Below are 27,061 nucleotides of genomic sequence, written 5' to 3'. Positions count from 1 at the left end.
GTCGGCTATGCGATAACCTTCGACTAGATGCCTTAGATGGTAAAATCGCGAAAGGCGCTTCCTGAGAAATATTTTCCTCGTAAAAAACTGATACGATTTTGTAAATACAGCATTGCCCTCCGGCGAACCGTTAAAAAGTTATGAATTTTCAAACATCGTTTATTAGAAGCATCCTTTCGTATGTGTTGAGTGTTACTGTACCACTAAAGCGAGGAAGAACCGAGTGGTCGGTTCGACAGTCGCGGCCTATTAAAATATTGCATGATTGGATGCAATTACACGCGAATGTATCAATTTTTAGATATGATAAATATATTTTAGATATGATAATGTTACATAAACTTTCTACATTTCGAAGCAGATACAGACTACTTCGTGTATCGGTCGTATGCATCGAGGCGAAAAATTCTCCTTTCATAAACAGAATACTAGAATTGTTATAGATAAAGATAATGAACTTTGCGATATAGACGATACGATATACATATGTATGTATGTATCGGTGAAACGAAAGAAATTTACAATCGCAGGCGAGAACGACACTCTCGATGTGTAGTTTCGCATAAATAAATCGGAATCGCGACCGATATTCAATAAACTAGTAGTTTTTTTGGCATATCTGTAGAATGTATAGTGATTGTCATATGATGCGACTATATGCTCGACGCTCCGAATCCCAGAGTGGTCGCTTTGTACAGTCTGTTTCGATGAAATTGCCACAAGGATCGTGAAAAATTATATTTCAATCCGTTAAATCGCAATATTACGCATGGGGCGTCATAAGAAACTTGTAGAGAAAAAAAAACTGACCCGATTCGGTGTATACAATATCCGTAGAAAATGTCCGGGAACAATGTTATGGATTATTGAAAATATATTTTATGGAAGAAACAGCATTGTGTATACGAGGCGACTGTACCGTAGACGCCACCGGCAGCCACGAGCGGTCGCTTCAAGTATAGTCGTAACCAAAACACTTTCGCCAGAGTATTGGCGGAACGTCGAAATAGGTTGGTTCGATCGCAAAATTGCGTGTGGGGCGTCATAAGAAACTTGTAGCTTGGAAAAAACTAACACGATTTGGTGTATATAGTATTCGTTTTTAACCTATCCCTGCTGAGATATCCGTTTTTCAAGTTTCGTTAAATCAACGTGTATCGCTTGGCTCTCTAGGGTGAGTGTACCAACGGACGCTACGGGAGTCCGCAGCCGGCATAGGTTCAGTTGGCAGCAGTACGCACAGCGAGAAGCACCATGGCTGATATTTCGAACGAAGAACTTCGCAAAGAAATCACCGGTAAGTGGCAATATCCTTCGATTTACCGAACTCTCACCTCTGAATATCGTAAAACTAAGTTGGTAATGAATCGTGCCGCAAATTATTAGTACGTTCGCGAGTAGGAATACGTAGGAAATCAGGCTCTTTACTCTTGCGACGTGACGATTTTAGCGCGCACGTATGTGACGAAGTGGCGTGCCCCACGCCGGCCATTGCAACCGTGATACTCCGTATTTCCACCTACGTACAGCATCGTCGGGACATTGTATCGCCAAACCGTTTCGTGTAATTCGTTAGTAGATTTTTAACAAAATATTTCCCCGCCTTGGGAAAATTACGATTTTTCCTCACTTTTCCTACAAACGGACGCTTTCCCCGTCCTTCTTCTATAGTATGCTGTATGACGCGTCTGGCTGTGGTGGCGCGCGCCTGAAGCCATCGCATGCTTCGTATCTCGCTCTTTCTCTTGTCTTCAACGTCTTTTGCGCCGTGAAAAGCGATCTTAGCATGGACCGTGCCCTCATTTTCCAGAATATTTCAACGGATTCTGCTTTTATTTTTTTATTTTACCAATCCAAATATAGCCTCGTTCCTTGAATTTTACTCGCTTGTTACACTCGCAATCACAACCTACTCTGTTGCCGTGAATATTCCCTGATTCATGCCTTTTCCCGCCGACTCCAATCATCACGATTGCGTACGATAACCCTTTCGTGTTTTTCCTCTTCGAGTACTTATACTTTTCGTTTCTCCTCGTTTCTTCCTTTCGAGTTTCGCTTTCGAATCACGAAACACGACCTCGCCGATTATCTCCTCCAACCTCTTCTATCGTTCCTACTCGTGCATGTTTCAACTTTTTACCGATTTTCCACGGTTCCACAGGCCGATGTATTCGACGATCGATCGGCTCGTGCAAAGAAAGCAGTTTTAGAAATACAATAAAATTGAGCCGTACTTTCAGAAATTCTTTTCTTTGTGCTAGAGAGAGAATCGGTAACCGGCACAATCAACAGCACGGCCATTTACGTTCAATATTTACTAGTTTCCTTACGCGGAAAGCTACGTTACACCAAATTTTATCTCCTATCTACAATTCTTTCTCTTTTCAAATCTTTTATCGATATAACCGTGACATTTACAATTCATTCCTTTCTAATTCCATTGCTCTTTCTCATATTTTCGCAAATTTTCTTCACGCGTAACAAATCAAACGTAAATGAAGCATTGTGTTTAACGAATGAATTGCTTAATAACCTTACTCTAAATTTTCAATATTTCCACTAAATGTAAATCTATTTTTTATTTTTAGCTATCCTTAAGGATGCCGACCTTACCACTATGTCTGCTAAGAAAGTGAGGCTACAGATTGAAGGAAAACTTGACATAGACCTCACCGAGAGGTAAGGGTGGTTTATGTAAATTATTCTATGTTCGTTGCTAACAGGAATACATTTCTTTCGGAGTTTATATAAAATGTAGATGAAATGTTTGGATACAACAGGTACTTTGGTAGTCCAACTGGCTCCGAAGTGAGTCAATCCGTATCCTAGATAAAAAGAAGGAATCTCTGTGTGGAACTGTTCTCTCAGGTTACCACCCCGTTCCTCCCTTCAACATTTCCTTTAAGATTAAGTCTATTTTTCAACCTGAGTTTGTACGCTTTCTTCACCAACTGAGACATGAAAATTTTGTACAGGAAAAAAGAAGTAGACAGTTTAGTTATGGACTGTTTACAAGAGAAACAAGATGCAACAAAGAAGAAGAAGAAGACTGCCAGCGAAGAATCTGAAGATGGAGAGGAAGAAGAGGAAGAAGGATCAGAGGAGGAGGAGGAGGAGGAGGAAAAGAAGCCAGCAAAAAGGAGTCCTGCAAAGAAAACAATAAGCAAGCGGAAGAAGGGTTCTTCCGACGATGAAGAGAGCGCAAGCGATGACGACGCCAGCGACGAAGAATATAGCCCAAAGAAATCGAAAGCTACTCCAAAAAAGGGTTGATAGAACATATAAAAATAATAGTTTATATCCACGTGTCTCTATATTCTTGTATTCTAAAGTGTTCTAAATTGTTTTATTGGCCTTTTTAATAGGTAAACCTGGAAAGAAAGGTAAGAAAAAAGGCAGCGACAGCGACAGCGATGAAGATTGGGGTAAAAATAAGAAAGCTCAAGGTGGTGGAACAAAGAAAGGTGGCGGCAAAGGTAAGGGTGGCTATACTCGTGCCATTACATTGTCTCCTGAACTTGCTGCCATTGTTGGCGCTGAACAAATGGCTCGGCACGAAGTCGTGAGGAAGGTTTGGAGCATTATCAAAGAAAGAAACCTCTATGTAAGTACCGCAATTACGCTAACCTTACCTCTGTAATGTGTGTTGTTTTCAAAATTGACGTACTTAATTCACACGTGCTCCTACTATCTTGCAGGACCCTAAGAACAAGCAGTTCGCAATCTGCGATGACGAACTACTAAAAGTAATTGGAGTAAAACGTTTCAGAACTTTCGGTATGATGAAGTACCTCAAAAGTCACTTTGTAGATTAAAATCATCCCCGAACCACGATCTCTGACAAGTTATAAACATTGTATAACATATTCCAAGATGCAAAGTGCATCTCTCCATCTTTCTCACACGATACATGCATAAATATACATACATACATACAAACACAAACATATTTCTTGCGACTTAAGACTTTAGCCATGTTTACACCATTCCGATGAATTCTGTTATCCATGGTAGCTGCTCTTTCCCATTGAGTATGTCGCGATGTAGCATCTTAATCTATGGGCATTATTAAAAGCGCGGCTCGTTAACATTGTTCAAAGCTGCCCAAAAATGTGTACGCAAATGATGACCCACGAGTATGAATTCACGTAAAGTCGGTCAGTGTCGGAAGGGATATAAACGAGGAAGGAAGGGCCGGTACCGTGGACTTGCGGATGATTTCGAAATATGGAAAACTTTAAAATGGCCGATAGTCAATAAGCTGGTTTTAAGTCAATGTATTCAGAATTAATGTTTTATCGTTTGCCTGGTGGTTCTCGTAAACAAAGCCCCCCCCCCCTTTCTCACCAAGCATGAAAATACGGTGTGCCATTGTGGCAGTGGAAACTAAAGCAGCAAAAAGTGCTTGCAGTTCTTTTAAAGTGATCCCTTTTTCTTTCTTTTTTTTTATTTTACTACATGACAATTTGAATACGAAGAGATTTCTCGATGATAGTAATTGTTATAGTTATACTTCATTTTTTTTTTCCTCTAAATCACAAACTGCCGCCCAAGTATCACACATTATTTTCATCCTTTTATTATTTTTTAAATGTTGGTTACTTTTCGACGATGGATGTAACAAAGACATAATATTGTCAACAAAGGAGACAGAAGATATGTGGTAAAGTTAGAAAAAAAAAGTGCGGTAAAAAATAAAGAGAAAGACGATGCGAAAAAATCAACATCCTGTACCTCTTCTGTATAATAGTTACATTATACACTGAAATTATTACTAAGCGAAATTTAATTGTATTATCGTGTAATTACTAATTATTGTCGTAATATAGGTTTCTTGGTGTAAAAAATTGACCTAACTTTTAAGATTTAATAGTAAAATAATGATGTATTCAGTGAAGGTACGGTGTATGCATATTAAAAGAAGTCACAGTACGTGCAGCGCTGCGCAATGTTGAAATGTAGAAAATAAGATAGGTTCATGGTGTGAGGTAAGGAATTATTCCCTGAGATATGGATGCCCCATGCCTCGATGTATGGAAAAAAAAATTTGTGTATTTTGAATATAAATTAATGAACGCTGGCCTAAATTAATGAAAGCCACGAGGAAATCATTGCAAATATCTGACGATAACGAACGGAAGACATATTACTACGGTAAAAGATAAAAAAAAAAAAAAAAAGAATGATCGTGTACACGGAATGACAAATTATAGTACTAGTTTGTTTTTTAAACGAAGAAACGTGCATATTTGCGCCCTGGTGTTCCGTGAATGTATTTGAGACCGTCATTAAAAAAAAAATACTGCTTTCATTTTTTTTTTTTTTTTTTTTTTAGACTGCCCTTTGTAGCTTCATTCTGTCGTGTGGATATCCTGGAACGTTCCTACCCAGCTTTTCTCCTACGAGACTCGGGTTTCTCTCTCACGTACATACATACAGCTGGACGTTTATAAATGTTCAAGTTCGTCTTCCAAGAACGATAAGACGTGTTGATTGTCATCTCGCCTTCCCCGCAGCCCAAAGATATAAGTCAAGAGTTTCTTAGTGTTCGTATAGTTATCTCTTCTTGTTTGAACCTCTTTGTCACGGGGCGGAGCTGCTTGTACGTAAATACCGTATCGGAAGTTGGATTTATACGTTTGCGTGCTGTGTGTTACACGTTTACTCAGGCTTGCCTATAAAAAAAAAAGGGTAATACGACGTCATGCATTCCACGTTTTTCTTTCTTTTATGTTCCAGTAACGTTACTTACTAATTGTAACGCTCTATTTCTCAGTTCCCAGATGTTCCAGTTGTATTCTTTATCGATAAAGGATGGAAGTATATGTACATCTGTTTGAACCATTTGATGTTGGCAAGTTTTCAATTGAGCCCCTTCTTCGGACACCCTTGCCAATTTATTGTATACATATTTTATTCATTCTACGATATACTCGTTCTTCGATGCTTAAATACTTACACTTCTTGCGTTTGTAAAGCTTGAACGTCTTCGTACACTTGAAACAAGTACGCATAATGCAAGTGATTGCGTATGAAATGGAGAGCCTCGTAAATGTGCCTGCAATCATTTCTCTTTTCCTAAGATTCTTACTACATTTTTATAATTTCATCGAGATACCTGTCCGGATCTTTTCCAAATTCTTCTGCTGCCGTACTCGAACTGAAAACATAGTATTTCCCTCTCCACTTCGCCACTCCATTATTCGGATTTCCCGGGACCAACGCTCCATGCCCGCTAACAAACTTCCACGCGCAAAATCCTAGAAACTGACGAGGAATTCATTAACCTAAGGAACCGCGAATAACCGGCACTTTGTTGTAATATCTAATTTCTCGTGCGTGATCTTTCACCTCTAGATTTATGTTCTCGAAATCCTTAGTTTCGTTAGGATAATAAATGGTACAGTCGCCGCATTCGACTGAAAAAAAGAGAAATTGTATCGTTACAACAATGTTACATAATGTTTTTGTAAACCGTAATTCTTCTGTTTTTTTTTTTACGTATTAATTGGCCCATCGATTGTTTCAATCTGTCAGCGTCAGTGAGAACCTCTTCGTTACACAGCATGTCGTTCAATATCGTTTCATTGTACACGTTCACCGTCTACGAGGCATCGAATATTTATCTCTGTGTTCACATATACATGTACAAGATTATATCCAGTAGTTACCCTTGCGCCTAAATTTTCTATTTCCCAGAGGAAATTATTGATACCGCTGAGTATGATAACTTCGTCCTGGAGACCCATCCATATATCGGCCAAATCGATGAACTGCGGCTGAGAAAATGCGAAAAATTTCGTGGAACATGTGTAAAATAAAATATTGATCGAGAAAAATGTAGAACGTCGATTCTTACGTATACTTGAACCGTAGGAATAGCAGTCCTGTATCTTACGGTGTCGTGAAGTTTGAACAAACGCCCTTGGAGACGTTCCATGAGACATTTGATCTCTTTCTCGCTGCGTTCAGCGTCGCTTAGTAGTTTTCTATTGTGAAAAGAACGACGATTAGCGTGTTTTTAGGTCGACGTGAAATTATCGATACCGAAGCTCGCACAACCTGATGTAAATTTCTTGTTGCCGACAGGCCGTTAACATTTCTATCGTCCAGTTTATATTCTCCATTGTAAAAACACCGAACGGTATCACTTCTTTGATTAAATGAGCCTTGTCAACAGCCGCGGTGAATTTGTAAATCTTGAGCATTAAGCGTTCTAGAAACTCGACGATCGAATCACGAGTTCTCTTAATAGCGGTCTGTAAAATAGCCGGCACTGAAAAGAAGTATTTTGCATACGAGATTCGTTTGTTCGTTACGTTTACCATTCGTTCTGATAATCGTCAAGGACTCACGGTCGTCGATGCCTTCTCCTCCGCGTTGACAATCTCTGTTGAACAAACGTATTCCCGCAACTATGCACATCAGTTCCATCAGCTGCTCCTCCTTCTCGCGTTTAGTCATTTTCACGTACTGCTCCAATTCCATAGGTTGAAAAACGCTTTGTAACGCTACCGAAACTTCTCTGAAACAAGGTAAGCATTTTTCTCGAATTTTAACTATCTCGATCGATCATTTTTCGACAAATTACCTAACCACTAAGGGCACGGTAGGATTTCCAAGGCCGCTCAGAAAAGTAACGACCACCAGCATTTTTTGGTACAGTCTTTCGGACTCTTGTTTGTTCGAAATTTTCTCGGTGTGACAAATTTCCGCCACCATTGGCCCAGTTTTCTGATGCAAACGTAGCCTGTGCCCCTTAACAGTCTCATCTACGCGATAAAAGAGGATAAGAGGGAATATTGTACTAGTTGTTTCATAGGTTTAACAAGCTAATCGTCACCTCTGTCGTGATAATGTTTCGCGAAATACAATTGAGTTTTTAATACGGTTAAACTTGGCTTATCTTGTTCGCATATTTTTTCCACTATCGCCTGAATAATTTTCTCGTTATTTTCTTCGTTGTCCGCTTTAATTTCATATGTAGGGTTTAATTGAAACAAAGTGAGCTGTAGTAAAGCGAGGAAGATAACGTTCATTTAAATTACGAGAGGATTAATTGGAAATGAAAAATTTCTGTCGTAAAATACGTACCAAGAAGGAGACGAAATCTTTAGTCGTGTCTACGTCACGCTCCTTACAAGATATCGCTATTCTTTTTATCAAATCCCTGCGCAAATTCTCCATGGTTGAAATTGAAATGCAGTTAGCGACACGACTCTTAATATTTCACGTCGTCGTCCATCGACTACGTTAAGTTTCCCTTCTATAGTTTGATCGATATACGGGAATCTCCGGCCTTTCCATCGATTGCCCGGTGACCATTTCAAATAACGTTCATTCTACTTTCCGATTACAATTGCTGTTCCGTTTCTTAAAAGTTTCACACGAAAACGGTAAATATGCTGTTTAGTTTTATTAATTATATTTTCGAACTTTACAGTAGCACGTTAGCCTTGTTTTTGCGCTTTATTTATAGCCTCCAATCGTCGATTTATGTTCACAGAGGTCAAGAAAAAAAGAGATCAATATATCGCGGACAGTTATCAACTGAGAAAAAAAAGAGGAAAGAAATCGAGGATTGAAAGACGGTTGAAATTGGCGCGGTTCGAGCTCGGCTAAGTTCGTACGCGTTCGTGCGGTTCTACGGCTCGATACAGGCGCGGGGTGGGGGTTGAGGTAGAGCCAGAGGTGTCGCAACAGTCCAAACCGGCGGAGCAGTCGGGCAGGGTGGTCAGTACGGTGTGGGGTGTGCTTCACGAAAGCAGATAGAGCACGGTACGCAAAAACGTGATAACCGGTTGTCATGACGTTCGCGTGAGCCTCGTGCTTTGCGAATCGCCGCCCGAAAAACATGCCGAGTGATATCTGGTGCTCGAATTCGCGATGTACCGTCGGTGGTACGGTGATGATGGTGCGGTGCAAATTGGTGCTGGTTTTGGTGCTACTCGCGATCCTGCCTGACGTGTACACCGAAAGTCACGGTAAGTCATCCGAATTTCCCCCATTTTCATTCAACCTAACCATTGAAAAAACATCTATTTCTACATCGACAGCGAAACCAAGTAGAGAAACAGTCGCGTGCCTCTGACACATTTCAATGGTGCGACAATTCCAACCTCTCTCTCCGGTAGCTTTGTTTGTTTGGTGCACTTGACGCATTCGAAGAATTCAGCTTAAGTTTCTTTCAAAGGTATTCGTCATAGTGTCACGACCGTGTGACTAACTCTCGTCGATAGCGTAAATCGTTCATTGTGATTTCTTACGTCCTTTGTGACATTCACGTACTCCGTTCTATATACAACGCGTATATACATGTTTCTGCACGTACCTGTACATAGTATATACGTATATACGCGTTTAAAAAGTTGCGTCGTGCATCAGTTCACGGATGTCGATGTAGAAACTACTCTCGCGGTATAGTATCGTCAGAGCTGACACGAAATTTCTACACGTTTCACTCGAAGAAACAACGGCTCGATCGAACTGTCGATATTTATTATGCAAACGAAATTATCGAGAGAAGGTTCGCGAGAATTGAATATCGCGCGCTGCAGAAGCATTCGCGTAGCCAAACAATGCGAAACCTACTATAGTCTATTAATACGTATAGGCGCGTTACCGCGAGCCCCTGGCATCGTACGATTTTTTTCTCCCCGACAAAAAGCAATAGAGCCATCTGGTTATCTATGCCACGCTTTTATCGGGATGAATAATTGCCGTATAAACAAAGAAACGTAGGAAATCATACGAGTATGTCCAGCTGAGAAATTTATCTCCGTGTGGCGTTTTGGTAGGGGGCACGGGAGGGAGGGGGATCGCCGGACGGATCGATGAAGATTTACGAGCAAACCATACACGCGTAAATACATAGGTAACACACGGGACCGTATCGACGATTTCGCCGAATCTGAATCAATCATTTATCCGGACCTGATGTGTGTAACGAGAATAATATCGACGGTCCACCGTCTATCTATCTATCGCTTCTCCGATTTTCGACGGTAGATATACCGTGAAACGCTATTGTGTCCTCGTCGAAAACGTTGGAAAACAGTTCTGTTTTGCAAGGTTTAACCGGGTACGATGTTAAACCATGTGTAAACGTCCACTTTTCTCACTTTTCCCGCTATCCTTTAACAGTCGTCGTACACCGTTTGCAACGTTTTCATCGGCGGTATATAAGTGTGTATACAAGTGAAGAAATTCTGGTGTCTTTTTAGTAGAGGCGTTACACGGTTGCGTTGAACTTGGAAGAAAAAGGAACGCGACGCGGCGTCGAGGCCGTGCAAACGTAAGAGCGTAAAAGGTTGACTCGTTCGGTGGAAGCAAGCGCACGGCATCCAAGACATTGTTTCTCGGGGCGTTACAGGCTCGTTGCTAACGAATCCAAGTCGAGTAGTCCCCTCGAACAGCCTCGTCCTGGTTTCTTAGCGAAACAATATTCCCCGACGGTATTACGTTTGCCTAAACGCAAACGACACAGAAACAACCTTCACGCTCTCCACGCTGGTCAGAGGGAGAAAGAGGGAGAGAGAAAGAAGAAGCGTCGGCGGTAACAACGGCTTAATTATTCGCGGCGATCCCGCGTCTCGTTATTTTCTCGTCCTTCTTGGAACGCTCGCGCCAGCCGTGAAGGTACTCACTTACACTCTGAGAGTCCTTGAACGTTGTTGTTGTTCTGCATATTCAGATAACATCATCTTTCACCGGAGTAGCATCCCTTTTCCACGCTTGTAGGTTTTCAGGCGATTAACCCTTTTCGCTACTAGCGTTTCTGCGCGTTTTTCTATGTGAATAATCATTGCTTGGATTGCTGTAAGCAAAGGGAGATGATAAACGACCGCAGACAGGAAGTCTACAAAGTGCACCCCTCCTACGTAGTTACCACTAATAATTACGCTCTAATCTAGGCTAATTAGCTATGCACCGTGGATAAGTCTTATCGGGCTTGTTCTGTTTTAAGCGGTGCATAGTGACCAGGGAACATTGACTCGAACGAAAAGTCAAGGGAGAAAGCTCGTAGGTGTACCTATACAGGCGGGCTGGGGATGTCTGCGACGTCGCGTCTGTATGATTCATTGGGACGAGACAAGCTTTAGCTACACTCGAGGCCAACTACCGATCAGTCGTTTCTAATCGATGATTAATCCATCCTCCTCGACGGCGTCGACACGGTCGAGTGGTTCTTCGAGTTGACGAAGTGTGTAAATACACGTGCACCGACTTGGGAGGAAGCTCGAATCACCGCGGCTTCCGCCCACGGAAATACCTTTTCCCTGTTTATTCCTCGCTTTTTAAATTCCACCTCGGTTTCTATCCAGTTAGAAAGATATCGTTGTTTCCCTTCTCTCCGTGCGGTGTTGGACATTCCGAATTCGAAGCACAAAGCGTCTTTCCGGACTGCGTCAACGCGATTATGCATTTGGATATCGAATGGTCGTGCGCGACGTATCGCAGAGAACACTGCGACGTCCCACGGTTCGTATCTCTATTTCTCGTTCCGCTTTTCCCACCCATCCGACGCACTCGAATAGACTCGATTTAGAGGAATCTGTCCAATCAGCCGTTCATCGATGCCCTCGATCTAGCCCTTAGCCCCGAGAATCCACTTCGACAACAAAATCCATCCAGGGGTTAAGTAAAACGAGTACGATCAAGTGGAAGACTGTTGACGGATGGAACCGGAGTGATTTCCGCGATGCTCTACGTGCAGTTCGTTAAGTGGCTGGTCGTAATTATAAGCGGCGTCTAACGGGGAAGGTCGATTCACCGCGACTTCCGCTTATCGGTGACTCACGTTGCTCTCCATCTCACTCTGTATTATACGATCCGTAGAACGCTCGATCGTTTTTCGTGGATACCTCGGTTTCGCACCGCGCGTTAACCGTGTAGAAAAATCAATGTCCGGCATGTATAACTGTAACACGATCACGTAAATCGTAAAAGGCTCGCGATTACGTGCCCGCATGGTCTTTCATTGGTCCACTTCCGTGAATAGAGGCACGCGTGCGTATGTGTTTGTGCGTGGCTCGGTTTGTAAGAAGTCCGTCGTAATCGAGAATGAGTCTACACCATTGAAATTGTAGGCGATTAGGAAGCCTTATCTCTCTCGGGTCAGCGTTCATTGACGCTGCTGGAACACCATGGCTTGCTTGGCTTTCGCGTGAAAGCACCCTTCAAAGGAAGAACACTTGCGCGATATCGAGAATTTAGTACGTAACTCGTAGATCCACTTGTTAGGCTAGTGAAAAATTCATAGGCAATTATCTCCGTTAATCTGTTCGCTCACCCGTGCTATTTCAGCTTAGAACGTTTACACCGGGTAAATGGTCGTTTGTTTCTTCGTTTCCGCGGGTGAAGAGCACGCGCATCGGTAATTAATCGCTTCAGCTTCCTATGTAATCGATAGAACATGAATGAATATTTCGCGACGCATCGATGATTCACTTTTACGTAAGAACGAAACTTGGCGGATCTACCGATGCGAACCGGTTGATATCGGAGTTGCGCAACTCGGAATTATTCACCGTGAATTTTACGAGAAGCTCCTCCACTCATACCCATCGCCCAAGGAAACAATTATCAGAATCGTATTAGCGTGGCAAACGTCAAGCGTTTGTTTGTTCCTGTCGTATCCCTCGATGGTTCTCTAATTATTCCGCGTATACGTACACCTACGCTTCGGAGCATAGTCTTTTGAACTTTCGTTCGAACATAATGAACTTTAGTAGTTATCATTTAACTTGTGGTGAGGTGATGGGCAGGCGAGCGAGTCGAGTATTTATCCAACGAAGATGGGTGACCGCCTTAAAATCGTAAAATGTTAAAAATTGTAGCGGTGCTCTGCTCTTTGAGTATTCCTCTCACAAATTTTTCATAGTAACATCTCGTATTGTACATAGAATACGGCTACCTGTATCGAAGAACGTCGATCGGGAATCGTTAAAGTAGAAACAGTAGGGACGATTCTCATCCGCGCGAGTCTTGATTAAACGTTCCCTGGAGCGTCTGTGACGGGGCAACAATGCGGCTGCGAGAAAGGCAATGGAACCTCGCCGCCGCGCCACTTTACATTCTTCTTCATTGTCTGCCCGTTAAAACGAGCCGCGCACCGCGTCGAGATCACTGTCGGGCAAGGAAAAAACTGTCGCGGCGGCCGTGACGAGGGTGCGACACCCCTGTACCTTCAGCCCGGGGGGAAAATGCGCTTTCACAAAAAACCACACGCTTTGAACACTCGACTTTTCGTCCAGACGCAAGTCCCAGATCTTGCCAATTTCTTTCTTTCTTCAAACGTGTCTGCCATGTTTCTAGTAGGTTGCTATACTTGCTAAATAAGCACGACAAAGAGTTAAAACTGGTCGGAAGAATCGATGGCGATGGTAGCGGAGCCAAGTTTTCCCAAAGTTCCGCGAACAACTTTTCGATGAACAGAGAGGAGGTTTGCCCGGTGGATGGGCTAATGGCCTAATCGTAGCACCAGTCAGCTCCGTGTTTCCATCCGACGAACCGCGAACAAAGAATTCGAAACTCGGCTGTTAAGGATAATAGGTCTGTTAAAAATACGGTCAACTTTGGACAGCACCTCTGACGTCTCTTGTTGCTATAAACGTTTGGTAATTGAACAGCAGATAAATGTCGATTGTATTTAAATCACTGGTTGGCCACGCGTCTGCGATCTCTGCGACAGAAGAAGGAACGTATTGGAGCGTTGCAAATGGAAATGGGTATTCATAGGAGTTTAAGGCAGGACTTATTGTTAGCGGCGGGTCAAGAGCGTTAAGCTCAACGAGAACGACGATCGAGGCGACGAAGAGGCTCGTGCCACGTGTGGGCAGAATTTTATAAACGATACGTAGCATCGTTCGTGGGCGAGACTCGTACCAGTTGACGTTGGTTCGCGACATCCGCAGTTTACCACGATTTCAGTCTTTCGCAAAGCATCTCCTTTCTCTCCCTTTCGATTTTACCACGTCTGATCTCTGCAGAGAGAATTGGTAAACCGTAAAAGAAAAAGAAGCTTCGATCGTTTCGAGTATTACAAAAGGTTCAGTATTGCTGTTGAAACGGCGACACATTGGCGAGCAATGAAAGTTCGATCGAAGGACGTTCGATCCTCCGTAAATGGGCAGTCCTAGATTCTTTCGTAGGTGGTGTCTGCGTGGCCAATGTCGGAATACATTTGGGATGCTTACGACCGTGAAGGAAAACGGGATCCGGTCGAAACCGATGGAGGAGTAAGCAAGCCTTGAGTCATGTGTAACGCGTAAGCGTTTACTGCGCGAGACGATCGTAAAGCTTTCCACTGGAGCAGCGTCCGGGCTAAAATAAAAATCCAGCTGTGGCATATGGGCGCCACGATCCCCGCTCTAAATTACTATCAGTTTACTCTTTCACCCGCTGCTGTTGCTGTTCTCTTGGTGTGCTGGTAGGTCGCGCGGACCGGTTCGACGAGTCCAAATAACCCCGTCGCGCGCATTTGAAATTTAAAACGAGTTACGCGCACGCTTAAAACGTACACGGTCGAGGACGACGCTAAACAAAATTTTCCCTTCGATTTCACCCTAGGTAATCGGTGTAGCTGCGTTCCTCTATCGAGAAGAGAACGGTTGGCGGAAGTAGGTAACTCGAGAAGTATTTTTCTTCTCGAAAAAGAAGAGAAATGGGAAAGGTAAACTTTCTTTCGAACCATTGTCGCCCGGGTCTCGACGCCCGAAAACTCACACCGTTATTTTGGGCAGTAGGTCGCGGCGGTTGACACGATCGCCGAGAACCCCTTCTCCTCCTCCGCTCCCCAGGTCCCGTTTCGAAAAGATCGAGTCGCGATTCGAGGGCAGCCACGAAGTGGAGAATACCGGACGAAGTAAAGTCTCCCTTCTAGGAATGTTAGTTTGTAGACGCGATGTCGATCGCAGTTGGTCTATAATTGGCTGGAACGTGACTCGATATTGTAAGGGAAGAGATTAAAAGGCTAGGCGAGAGCAGTTGCAGAGGTTGAATCGCGGAGGCTGTATTAACGGTGTGCAACAACGTGGCCACACGGCAATCATCGAATCCCCTTAGCGAGCGGCGTTTATTGTACTTCCGAGTCTCATTGAAGCTTGTACTATTTCCGTCGTCGAGGCTTTCCGAACGCGCCGTGTGGCCATTGGAACGAAATTATGCGACGCGTGCCAACGGCCGCCATATGCTCTCTGTCGAATTAACCGTGACCGCTTAGCAAACCCCCGTGAAACCTCCCTCCTCTCCCTCCTATTTCCAATTCTCTCCACCTCGAAGGATAATTGCGCGAGGAGACAATGGCCCGGTTCACGAACTCGTTTCGAGTTTCGAGTCGGTTTACGAGGCGACCGCTTAATCGCCGTTCTCCAACCATACCAGCCAATGTCACGTAGCGTTACAGATGTTCTCGACGTCTCGGCCCGTTATTTCACGCTCGTTGATACTTGTTGCTCGCTGGACGATCCTTACCTTCTCCTCTTCCCTTTTTGTCCTTCGAAACATAACTGCTTCCTTCGTCTCTATTCTTCCTCGACGCAAAACTCATCGACAATTGCAGCTTACGTAACCCACGCGAAAGCGTGGCGCTTTCCTAGATGCAGGACAGATTACGATATCGTAAGGACTACGACACCGAGGCGTGATAGCCGCGTTTCGCAACGTTCATCACCGGCGCGACGTTGAATAATTGCAACGCCATTGCGCAACGGCACGCGCGCTTCGAGCCGGTTTCCATTTTGCGGCGACGCTTCTTCTTCTCCTTACTTCCGTTCGGTTCGCTTGCAACGTTCTTCAGAGATGACCGTTTTTGCTCTCGTCGAACGATTCGAACGAGGACGAAACGGACCGGGTCGCCGGAACACGGCCAATCTCGGCCAATTATGCAAATGGTCGTGTTACCGTTAAATTGCATCCGCCTAGCGCGACATTAACGTCCAACTTTCCATCGGAAACGCGAAAATTACGGGGACAGAGTCGCGCCTCGTCCCCGACCGATTTTTCCTCTCGCTCTTCCCACGCTCCTCCGAGCCTCGCCTCCAACCGGATATCGAAAGCGTAATCTCGATTACCGAGCCATTTTTTCACTGGAACCTCCTTCCTTTTCACGATAGAGAAAAGTCCGGAGAACAATAACGAGAACGTCTTGCGTTCCTCGTAACATTTCGCATCGTTCAATGCCAAAAGGACGTAAAGAATAGCGAAGGCTAAGTAAATATGGCGCGGTGTATCGCGCTTTTGAAAATGGTCGAAATAGGTCGAAATAAGGTTGGAGAAGGTGCAAGAAGGTTCGCGTTTCGAGAGCTGAGAGAGACCTTTGTACTTTACGTGGTCCGCCTCTGCTCGTCGTTGAAACTTTACGAGCCAAACAGATTTCTGGAACCTTTTCACTCGCCGGGGGTCTATCTTTATTCCGACTTTATCGTTCTCGTAAATTCGGACCGCTGCTCGATGCACTTGTCTTCGAAAATGCTGCATCTCCCGCATCACAGGATCCTCCTTAGGTTTCCCTCATGTTCACCGTTCTGGATCATCCGTAGATATGCTGCTCTGGATACTTTTAAGAGCTCTCTCGATCCCCTTGACCCGCATCTCTACCCTTAGCCGGCGTTTTACGATTTTACTCGGGAACCTCGTGTCCACCATCCGCAAACTGACGCTCCGATGTTGTTTCCCGTCGCGGATGTCCGATGTCCCGAGGATTTCTCGGAAAGACTCCGAATTATATATTCCTCTTCCTCCCTCGGCCACGTTTCTTTTCGTCACGCGTGACTAAAGGTACAATAAGCGTCACGTTGCGTGAATCACCGCGACAAGAGGTCACGTTCTTTCTTCGGAGAAGTGTTTTACGAACGGAAAGGCGAACGTGTATATACGCGAGAGGAGGCTCGAAGAGGAAACGAATGCTTTCGAAGCCGCACCGAAACCCATTTCCACGCGACCTCCGCCACCAGGAATCGCTTAATTAAATCAACTCGTACTCGATAACCACGCTGGCAGACGCTTTCGCTCTGGAATCTTTGACCTCCCAGGTGACAATGCAATTTCCTGTTGGCCAGGTCTCGATACACGTCGTCAGATAAAACCTCGCTCTACCGGAACACGTCGAAATTCTCTTATCACGCCCTCGTTTTACGCCGCATCTATGCACGCTCGATCGATACGGATAGCGGTTTGGTTTTTTCTCCTTTGTAATCCTACAACGGAGTGCTCGTCCCACGATTGTTGCGCCCGCCAATCCCCCGGTTTTCCGGTTATTCTTCACGGAACCACAGTCACGATTGCAGGGTGGGACAGAGAAGTCAGAGCCGGAGGCTGGCGTCGTCGCGAGATCCAAATCTATTCTGAGCTTAACAATCGGTCACAGTTTTAACCCGTCGGCCAGTCTAGACTGTGTCTTGGAAACTTCTCTGCCGAAACGTCACACCCAACTTGGACGTATACATATATGTATTCCCTTTACGCTGGAGGATACTACTACACCGTGTATCTTCCGTTCGAATCGCGATACTTTGGGGTTGCCGAGGGAAATTCTTTCTTTCTCCGCTCGTTCACTCTTCTCTCCGTTTTATCGAACGTTTTACGATCCGGGGACTGTTATCGTTCGCCTCGAAACGATCCTCGATGGTTTATGGAAATTACGCGAGAGCTCGTTCCTGCATTTCTATTCGAGGACCGCTGGAAAATCTGTTAGAAAAGAATCGAGCGCGACTTCTTGACCCGGCGCAACACCGGCGTTAACGACCGAAGTAAACAGCTCGCTCCGGTTTCATCCGTTTTCGACGATAAGCGAGGCAACGCGAGCGTGGACGTCCGTCGTAAGAATAGTAAGTAGACCATCGAACCAGAATGGAGGTCGATGCATCGCGAGCGTTTCCACGGTTCCGTTGCTAGAGTTTTGTTTCTCCGCAACTCACTTCTCCCGTGGTTGCCCGTCTAAAAATGGATTCCGGAGCAGCTAGAGGATGTCTCGCGATCCGAACGCGTCCCTTCCGAGCTATTCAGACGCTATCGTCCAAAAATAGCCTTCTTAGGCACATTGATGGAATCCCCCTTTTTAATTTCGGATCATCGTTTTCCCTCGTTAGAGCTTTCCCTTCGAACCAGGGCCAGCCCGCCTAACCATTTAACTCGGCATTTCGAACCTTCTCTTCCTTTTTCGAGTGAAAAGAACTAACCCTACCGGTGTATTCGTTACTTTCTTCGTTATTCCACCTATCGCGAAAAAATCTCTCTGTTAACACGTAGGAAGGCATTACTAGGTAGAATCCGGAGAATTCAGTAACGCTACTTTTCACCACCTTGGACCCGTTCCAACTCGGCCGATTTTTGTTCTCTCGTTTTCGAATATTTCGCCACGATTCGAGGAAACGTCCCTGCAGCGTTCAGAGATCCGCACCTGGACTCCCCAAATGAATTGTTCGACTTACCTGAGCTAGACTCGGCCACTCGTAGCCCATCTGCCGATCTTACTCGGCCCTTGTGCGGCGCAGAATGGTTCTCAACCTTCTGTCCCTTAATCGACGACCGAGAGACTCGAATTTATCTCGATCGATCGGTACCGAGCACTTCTCCAAGGGTCGTACGTCAGTTTTGTGGCAGAGTGGCGAAGAAAAAGCTCGTACGGTGTGTCGTAAAGTCAGGCAAGTCGGTTTACCCCTCGCCATCACGAAGATAGGTGTCGACGAGGCACGTTTCCGTGGCACGAGCGTGACACCCGGCAGCTTCGCAAATCGGGTCATTTTTCTGCAAGTCCGACATCGGTCTCTTGACCTGGTACGCGTATAAATCTGTTTCTCTCCGTTGACACGACCGTAAAAACTTTACGAGCGACGCGAGCTGCCTCCTGTATACCGCCACGACTCTCTCTCTTTCCCGCCAAGCTGCGTAATTTTTATCGACGAGGCGAATCTGCGTTCATCTCGTGACATAGCATAGGAATACGTTACAATCTAGGACGTATTCCGACCTTTCATTACGATCCACGAGGTGTAGACCGGAGTCATAAGTTTGTTCCGGAGAATTCTCGGAGCATGGGAAAAAAGTAAAACAAGCAGCGGAGAGAAGAGGAGAAGGGAAGAAGAAGCGAAGGAGGATCATTATTAATTGCAACGTCTGCAACGGTTGTCGGAGGCGAGCTTTGCCAAGCTTCCCTCCGAGTCGCTTTCAATTTGCCGAAATTTTAAGGCGAGCAAAGAGAATCGCGGGCTTTGTGCCTCCCGTTCTCCGATATTCGTCGGAACGGCGCGGCGGCACGCCAGTTAAATCGCGAAATTCATTGCGATTGCCCCGGCAACAGTTGAACGGTGCCTGTTATCGTTTATTGCGCTACAAATCAGAACGATAGTAACAATAATTGAATCGCTTCTTCGCCTCTATTTTACACATTTTCCTTCCTCTTCCTTTTTCGTTAACTCTCGAAGAAACAACTGTTCTTTCAGCAGTTCCGGTCGATTCGCTTTATCCTCGTTTCCCCCCCGTTTCACTGTTATCTCAGGAAGTAGACGTGGACTGACTCGTTTTTCCGGGATTTCTGCCTTCCACTATCTGGTCAGGACACACTCTCGGCCGGCTGAAATAATAGGAAAAGGTCGTGGCGCTCGGTAAAGCAGGGAAAACGTAAGCGAAGGAACAGGGTTTTTCTCCAAACTGGCTTTCAACTGATTCCTTTTTCCTCTTCGCGAGATACTCCGCTCTCTTCTCTGGCAGAAAAATCGAGCAAATTCGAACAATCGTTCGGAGCACTGTAAAAGCTCGCGATCGAAATCGCTCGTTAATCACGTTTCTCGATTAAACTCGAGCGGTTTTTGCGCCCTCGGAAATGAGAGTTGCGTTGTTTCGAGGGCTCGGGATGGTTGGGCGAAACTTGCTGACAAAAGCGGGCCAATTTGCTCGAAATTAACAACGCCAGGATGAATCCGACGAGGAGGAAAAAAGACGAGGCGGAACCGTTGAACTTTTTAGCTATCGTGGATTCTTCCATCGTTCGCCGGTCTGCTGCTGCCGCCCCGTTTCCTCCCGTTCACTCCGTAGAATTCTAAATAAAACTGGCTTTGTCAGCGATCAGTCGCTCCTTTCTAATCAAATTCCAAAGGGAAATGAGGGTTTCACCTGCGAGTACACTCGGTTGCAATCGTCCGTTTTATTTTATCACGTTTATCACGATCTGTAATGAAAAAATTTGGCCAGCGGGTGGACGCGACGAGGAGCGATCGATTTGGAGCGGTTAGGTGCTAGCACGATGACTCACGTGCCAGGTTCGTTGGCTTCACCGACGTTTTATCGACTTTCCATCGTCGGCTGGATGTGCACGCAACCGGCGCACGGTTTGTTGTTCCGGTATAATACAGCGGGCCCACCAAGTCTTGGCGAAGTAGAGGCCGGAGTAGAGGTTCGAGAGTGCGACATCGATTCCGCCGCGCTTCTCCTAACGGTACACGATCGCAATAAAACGAGAGTAAACGTTACGAGCGGAGCGGAGCCCCGAGCATCGACGCGTCGCGCCGTGACTCGCAGATAGAGACCGGAGTCTAAAGTAAAAGGCACGGAGAACTGTGTTCGCCTCGCGATGGTAACGACAATTGCTCCAACACGCTCCGCCACGCGTTACTGCCAGCAATTCTTCGCTCTCCGCGATGTAGATTATCGGATTAGGCTGAGAGATTTGGCCAAACGGTCTCCCGGAGAATATAAAGGTAATCGAAAATGGGAAAAATTTCGTTTTACCATTATTAGAGCTAGGCAGAGATTCACATTTTTATCTTCTACTTGAAAAATGAAGATCGTTCGATGTCGGTACGTATAAAGTTAGTATCGTATATCGGTAAAAATTCGAGGTCTGATAAAAAGTATCCGGATGTGCGTCTAACTTGATATCTCGTAAATGAAGAGGGAAATTAACGATAAAGTAGGACGTAGTTATCGTTATTCCGACTACTTCGAAGGAGACCATTTCAACGATTTTTTACCATTTTTCAACACAACGCTCATCCGATATGATAGAATACATTTTCGAACGAATGAAATGTATATATTCGATATAGCGGCTGAATATAACAAGTAAAATAGTGTACAATATTTCGGTGAAAAACCTTCCGAGAACAGAAGGAACTGGAAAAGTAACTCAATTGCGAAATAATGCGAAACACATCGGACTGGAAAATCCGTATAGGTAAAAAGAATCGAGTGGGAAATTAAAAGAATTGTCGAATCGTGTCGTGTCCAACGACCGCCGTAACTACCTGGTAGATGCCTTTATCGAGCACAAGAACGACGTCGTAAGTCGAAGGGCTTCGTTCTCCGTGGTCGACATCGCTAGACCAGCTTACGTGTCCGCGTTACCATCGCCGCGAGTCTGCTTTTGCTTGACCTCTGCTTACACGCGACCTCGACCAATCGTCCTCCCGCACCTTCCGACGATACTTTCCACGCCATTTCCCAACACTATTGTCTCCAGCCAACTGAAATAGCCTTCGAATAAGACGTTACTTCCTGTCGGAGGAAGAGTACGGATGAAAGAAAAGGGTAATCTCGGTGGCACCAGGTACACACATATACGAATGTCTAAAATCGAGCATGTGGCCCGGCAGGAAGCGTGTCTAAGGATGGACCATGTGATAAATAATGCATAAGTCGCTACCCGACCGGACGAATTTCGAAAAGGAAGATAAGGAAGGTGCGCCGAGCTAAGAGTCTGCTCGAGGGTTTCTGATTCGAGAGTATAGACGGCTAACGATAATCTCAGGTGTGGACACGGGGAAGGAATTGGGAATAATTTAACTTCTCCGAGATACAGTATACGAATGGAAAAACGAAGAGGACGCAATTTCAGAAGGAGTGTCTTATTGGAGAGACACCCCTGTGAAAGTGGCGGTGGCCAGAAAATCCGGCGGACTGCAAGTATTTTTGACGTAGACGGCGGCGCGCCGCCGTAATTACGCCGCTGCGTCGTCATTAAGGGACACACTGGCAAGAAGCGCGGTTTAATTACAGTCGTTGCAAATAAGCGGGCTCGCACGTGACGCTGTCTCGCGGACGCGTGCTTTCGTTGATCAACATGCAAATAACGCGTCGCGACGACTCGCGTTAATTATCGCGTTCGAACGGACGAGTCGTGACCATGCTAGCCTCCCTCCCTTTCTTTCTTCCCCTATGTACGGATAACTCGCGCAATTTTCCGGTCGCATTTCGGCTGCGCGGAAAACGAGAAGGCGGCGAAAGTCGAGTTTCATCGCGAAATTGTCGGCAAACGAGACGACCGGCCTTAATTCGAGCCGCGCTCGTTACAGCGATATGTCGCAATTTCTACTTCCAATCGACCGTTCCTTTCTCCACGTTTCTCTTCCGCGATCCTACGTCTGAAACTGTTCTCTCTCGTTATTACCGCGATAGGGTGAGTAACGATCCAACGATGTTCTCGTTTGCCTAATTCTGCGGATGATTCAGAGATCTGATTGCCCGGCCCCAGTTCGCCAGGGGTTAGCCCCGTGGAATTTGGACGTGGCGCCAGGAGTCTGCCGAGGCTTTTCAACCTCGACCGCGCGCGCGTTTTCAATATCGCCCGATCAGCCTTACGGAGCTTACGGATCACGTATACCGGGCGTACGTGCTGAAAAATCCTGCACGCGTAGGAATGCGATGGGCCGGAACGACCGGTGTGAGAAAGGAAGAAAAATTGGAAATTGTCGGATACGAGGGATGAAAAGATGATAATCGTCCTTCCTTCATTTCATACGCGAGCCGCGCGCGCGCGTCGTTTGTTTAATTATCTGGACGTAAAGCGACACGACAGACGGAATACCCGGAGAAATTGCGGCATGAGTCAGAGAAAGGCTCCCGCGGATCGATACCCCCGTGGATACGGAAAAGTTTCGAGAGGGAGTGGACACGGTATCTTCTCACGATTACTCGGCTGACTCGAAAATACTCTTCCTGGCCGGATGTTGCGGAAGAAGGTTTCGCGAAAACTGCCACTCCCGCTGTCCGTGCTTACTTATTCGTTATAGACGCGGTAAATATTAACGATAACGATAACGAGCGTACGTGATTGCAGTTTTCGCCTGGATTAGTTGTCGAGCCGCTATGCCCGCATACGATAACTCGTATCTCTCTAATTGCTCGCCTCGGCTGAAATCAATTTTCGTACCGATCGGCCGCTACTCCAACGTGGAAAGTAACAGGACGACGAGTAACGGGGCCAGGATAACCCGGTTGGTTTTTACGAAATTCCAGCCGGAGTAAGGTCGGAGATCGATACGAGTCGCGTGTTTCGGCCGATTCGTGTCCCGAAAATTGTCGGCGGCGCCGTTAGGGCCGGTCCCCATTCGGTAACCTCGAGGTTCCACCAAGTGTAACGCACTCTGTGCATCGACACGTAGAAGAAGAGGGAACGAAACGGAGGGATATAGGTTCGCGTGGGTGTGCGTGAAAGTGCGTGCCCGCGCGTACACCAGCGCGTTTTATATTGGGCGTGTGTCATCGCCCCGCTGCTCTCGCTACTACGCGTCCTGAACGCATAAGAGCTCTTTCAAGAATCCTGCAGAGCACTCTCCTTCGAGTACCACCGCGCACCCTTCGGCCTTTTTGCTAATTACCTCTTTCTTCCCGTCCTCCTCCCGCGAGCCGCTCCTTAATTTCGTAAACGACAGAGGCTTAACCACCCATTTAGCCGCCGAGGGCGGCTGTATCCAGCTCGATCTGTTTGATGTATCAAGATTTTCCACAAACATGGAACGATAACGGATCGAAAGAGTAATCTGGAAAAGTCAACGTGCGACAGGGATTCGCCTGTACGTTCTCCTATTTTATTTTATAACAAATTCGCCAACACGGAGGAACGATGTTTGATTTAACGTTATTAACGGCTGAAAATTAATAACGAAAATGAAATATCGAGGTTCGGTTGTGTAAAATTATATCAAGCTTGTCGGTCCTTTTCCACGTGGATAGCCAGCCAACTACCTAACTACTTGTTTGTCAAAAAGGGTACGCGTTGGAACGAGGCGGCGTCGATGCGATCGAGATCGAAAATAATTACAACGTGTGTCGGTTGAAAAACATGAAACAGCCGTTCGTTCTCTCTTCTCTCCCGTTATCGAAAATCCATTATTCGAGCGCGGAGGCGTCGCGTTTCTCGTTCGCCCTTATCCCGCTAATGGTCGCTGGCCGCATCCTCGAAACTTGGACGCTGCCACGTCGTCGTCTCTGGCGACTTAACGATGCCTAATTACCATCTCGATTAATCACCCTGGGATACTCGTGGAAAAGTTGCGCGCGCACTTTCACACGGAAATAATAGATCGTTTTCGATCCAGAGGGAGCCAACTCGAGACTGGGATATCCTCCGCAGGATACATTTCTCGAACTGTACTCTGTTGGAAAGTTTGTACATTTTTGGTAATTCGAGCGGAGTTCTGGTAGGTATATATTGCCAGAACGGAAGTGTCCCTGTCGGTGAACACGCAACAACGAAGATAACTTATCCGAGGTGAAGCAGATAAGGTAGACGAGACAAAAATAATAAAGAGGATAGGCGTCGGTCTGCCCACGTCTTTCCTACGCCTCTGTTTTCGGCCAATTCCTCCGTTTCGTCGAATTTTCCCCGGGTAATCGGAACGAACGTGGAAATAATTTTTCAGGCCGAGTTTTCACCGGGAGCAAGGAATTATTATCCTCTGCGGTCCGTTAGAACGCGACCCGATTAAAGGTGAAATCCTTTCATGCTAGGGCGAACCTGGATGGAGGGAACGCGCGCATCTCCAGATAACCTGCTCCCTTATTATTTCATTCGTCTCATTAAGAAGTCCGCTTCCGTTGAAGCGCGCGGCTCGATGGAAAGTGAGAATTAACGGGAACCAGAAACCGGCACGGAAAAAGGGGAGTACAGGGAGGAGAACGCGGCGTTATTTCTGGAATCGGAAAACACCGAGACCGTGACTGGCCTGCTCCCGTCGAGCGTCAGAAATATCGACGAGAGTCTGCCCCGACTCGACGATTTGTAGAAAGATCGTTGTGCGCGCCTGCACAACCCCTCTTCACAATGCTTTATGGACAATTATAGACATTCTTGAACTCGTTATCCTCGAGAACATCTTGCATGCGAGCTTCGAGCGTGACGGACAGCGCGCTAAAATTGTGATCGAAAGGACGTATCGTTTAAACTACAACGAAATTTATTCCAAGGACTTTATCGATAATAATTATCGACGTTGTTGGCGAGATGCTCGGAAGGAAGCTATGGAATGATCGAGAAAGTAGAGGAGGGGAAGGGGGGGTGGAGAAACGAGGTGGAAAGAGGGAGTGGTTCGGTCGACTTAATCCAAGATGCGAAACCACCACTTGACGCCTATTTACGGCAATTAACCCGGACCGCGTTGACGAACTTGAACTCCCTGGTTAATTGGATGCGCCGCAGACGTCCGACCATCTCTCTCGCCTGGCTTTTCTACCCCTAGCCGGGCAAATTTATTCGCCCGACCTGTCTCCTCGCCGTGAATTCACCCGTGAGAGCTGCACGGGGCTCACCTGGCTGATCGAACCGGGTAATTTTCAACCTAGCAGCCTCTGGCTCGTCCGATTTCGCCCAAGTTTTCCCCGAGTTTGCTCTTTCGATGCTGCAGAAATTCCAGTCCGGTCGTATTTTCGCTGAAATCTGGCTGAAAGGGCACTTGATTAATCCTCGCAAACTATGATCGAATCGGCCCAACCTTTTTCTCCGGGTTTACAGTCCAGAGGGGCTGCAATTCCCTCTCGCGTTTCAATAAACCGAAGAAACAAAAGTACAGGAATCTAACGCGATAAAGAAGGAACATTTTTAAATGAATACGCTTTCTACCTGTCTACTACGAAACACGAAAGTATTACTCGGTAGCGTGGAGAAGGGACACGCGGATCAAACGGAAATGAATATTCGACGGAAGGAATAATTATTTCAGGTGCGTTTGAAGATCAGCCAACAGGAAGCTTTGCCGAACGCGAATCGATACGATGAAGGGAGGAAAAAATTCAAATACGGTGGAAATGGTTGGACGCGCACGTAAATGTTGGGCTTTGAAATCCTCCGTACGCTGCGTCCGCTCTACCGTGTAATACCGCGCTTCCAACCGAGGGGATCGAAACCATAGAAGGAATCGAAAAGCTTTCGCACAGAGGAACTTCCTTTCCGGAGGAAGAAACAGGGGAAAAAAGGAAGGAAGGAAGGAAGGAGTACGAGGCAATAGTAACGAAGAGGTACCGATTGCAGTATCGACGGGATAACGCGAGTAAAAACGAACCGGAGAACGTTGCACGGGATTTCCAGTACACGGCAAAAAGTCCGCAAAGAGGATTACCCCGGGTATCGTTTCGACAACTCTCCCTTCCGAAACAGTGGAATTACTGAATTTAAAGGGGCTAGGAGGAGGGGAGAAAGGGAGGATTGAAATTCTGCTCGCGAAAGGATCGGCGCCGGGAGAAGAGACGCACCGGAGTCGAAGGTGAAGCCACGAGTGCAGGCAGGTCGATAGATAGGGGAACGGGTCTGGCAATAAATCGATTTCACGCTCGTGTTGCTCCAGCGCAAATTAATCCGCTGAGCGCGGCTGAACCGTCCCTGGAAAACGGCTCGGAGAATCGTAGAATTGGACGCGTGAAGCCATTTCTGCTGAATCTCATTCCCGCAGATTAGACGTATGTTATGCACGGGGCTTTCAAAACGGTATCACGAGGTATCGCTTTTTCTTTCTTTTATTTTACGCAACCGTTGATAATCGCAATGTCAATAAATGCACACGAGCCGCGTTATCGCGAAAGCCAGACGCTCTGCAATTTGATTCAAGAGACAATGCCCTCTTATCACGTATGATATCAGCAGACACGAACGAACAGTGACTGAACGGAATACGGATTTAATTTCGAGCCGATCGGGAATAGAGAAGCGAGCAGAAGGGAGACGATGCTGTTGGCATATGGAATACACGCGAGAGTACGCGTAGGTAAAATATCGAGGAGTTCGCAACATCCGCGGTGAGTCATGCGTCAGATGCCTCCGCCAGAGTCCCTCCGAACCTCCGTACGAGCTATA

The 27,061-nt window shown here is 46.0% G+C and overlaps 3 protein-coding genes across 3 annotated transcripts in view; 2 read left to right on the top strand and 1 right to left on the bottom strand.

The window, feature by feature from the left end:
• Positions 1 to 1,236: 1,236 nt before the first annotated feature.
• On the top strand, positions 1,237 to 4,731 carry LOC108577904 (upstream activation factor subunit spp27). Its single transcript, XM_017941129.1, has 5 exons — positions 1,237 to 1,297; positions 2,589 to 2,679; positions 2,976 to 3,268; positions 3,366 to 3,604; positions 3,699 to 4,731. Exons 1-5 carry the CDS (start codon positions 1,255 to 1,257, stop codon positions 3,813 to 3,815), a joined length of 783 nt encoding a protein of 260 aa, XP_017796618.1. The 5' UTR covers positions 1,237 to 1,254; the 3' UTR covers positions 3,816 to 4,731.
• A 616-nt stretch (positions 4,732 to 5,347) lies between these two features.
• Positions 5,348 to 8,187, bottom strand: LOC108577948 (UPF0704 protein C6orf165 homolog). The gene is made up of 13 exons (XM_017941180.1): positions 8,095 to 8,187; positions 7,844 to 8,009; positions 7,592 to 7,772; positions 7,356 to 7,525; positions 7,063 to 7,276; positions 6,860 to 6,989; positions 6,672 to 6,779; positions 6,502 to 6,604; positions 6,352 to 6,419; positions 6,119 to 6,267; positions 5,960 to 6,058; positions 5,753 to 5,888; positions 5,348 to 5,675 (listed from the first exon to the last, which is right to left on the bottom strand). Exons 1-13 carry the CDS (start codon positions 8,185 to 8,187, stop codon positions 5,448 to 5,450), a joined length of 1,845 nt encoding a protein of 614 aa, XP_017796669.1. The 3' UTR covers positions 5,348 to 5,447.
• Positions 8,188 to 8,745: 558 nt separating this feature from the next.
• The window catches only part of LOC108577981, a 35,697-nt gene continuing 17,381 nt past the window's right edge, over positions 8,746 to 27,061 (top strand). Inside the window, exon 1 of the mRNA XM_017941221.1 lies at positions 8,746 to 8,984. Coding sequence (XP_017796710.1) covers positions 8,855 to 8,984 — 130 coding nt within the window. The 5' untranslated portion in view covers positions 8,746 to 8,854. The remainder of the gene's footprint in view (positions 8,985 to 27,061) is intronic.

The sequence above is a fragment of the Habropoda laboriosa genome, unplaced genomic scaffold, assembly GCF_001263275.1.
Source record: "Habropoda laboriosa isolate 0110345459 unplaced genomic scaffold, ASM126327v1 scaffold801, whole genome shotgun sequence".
Classification (NCBI taxonomy): Eukaryota; Metazoa; Arthropoda; class Insecta; order Hymenoptera; family Apidae; genus Habropoda; species Habropoda laboriosa.
The sequence above is the reverse complement of the archived record's forward strand: the minus strand, read 5'-3'. Positions and strand labels throughout refer to the sequence as shown.

Excerpts from the sequence above, each read along its gene's own strand:
- LOC108577948 (XM_017941180.1), bottom strand. The coding sequence starts at position 8,187 with ATGGAGAATTTGCGCAGGGATTTGATAAAAAGAATAGCGATATCTTGT. Across the intron at positions 7,773-7,843 it reads GAAACATTATCACGACAGAG|ATGAGACTGTTAAGGGGCAC; the intron begins GTGACGATTAGC and ends TTTATCGCGTAG. Across the intron at positions 6,990-7,062 it reads CAACAAGAAATTTACATCAG|AAAACTACTAAGCGACGCTG; the intron begins GTTGTGCGAGCT and ends TTTTCACAATAG.
- LOC108577904 (XM_017941129.1), top strand. The coding sequence starts at position 1,255 with ATGGCTGATATTTCGAACGAAGAACTTCGCAAAGAAATCACCG. Across the intron at positions 3,269-3,365 it reads GAAAGCTACTCCAAAAAAGG|GTAAACCTGGAAAGAAAGGT; the intron begins GTTGATAGAACA and ends CCTTTTTAATAG. Across the intron at positions 3,605-3,698 it reads TCAAAGAAAGAAACCTCTAT|GACCCTAAGAACAAGCAGTT; the intron begins GTAAGTACCGCA and ends ACTATCTTGCAG.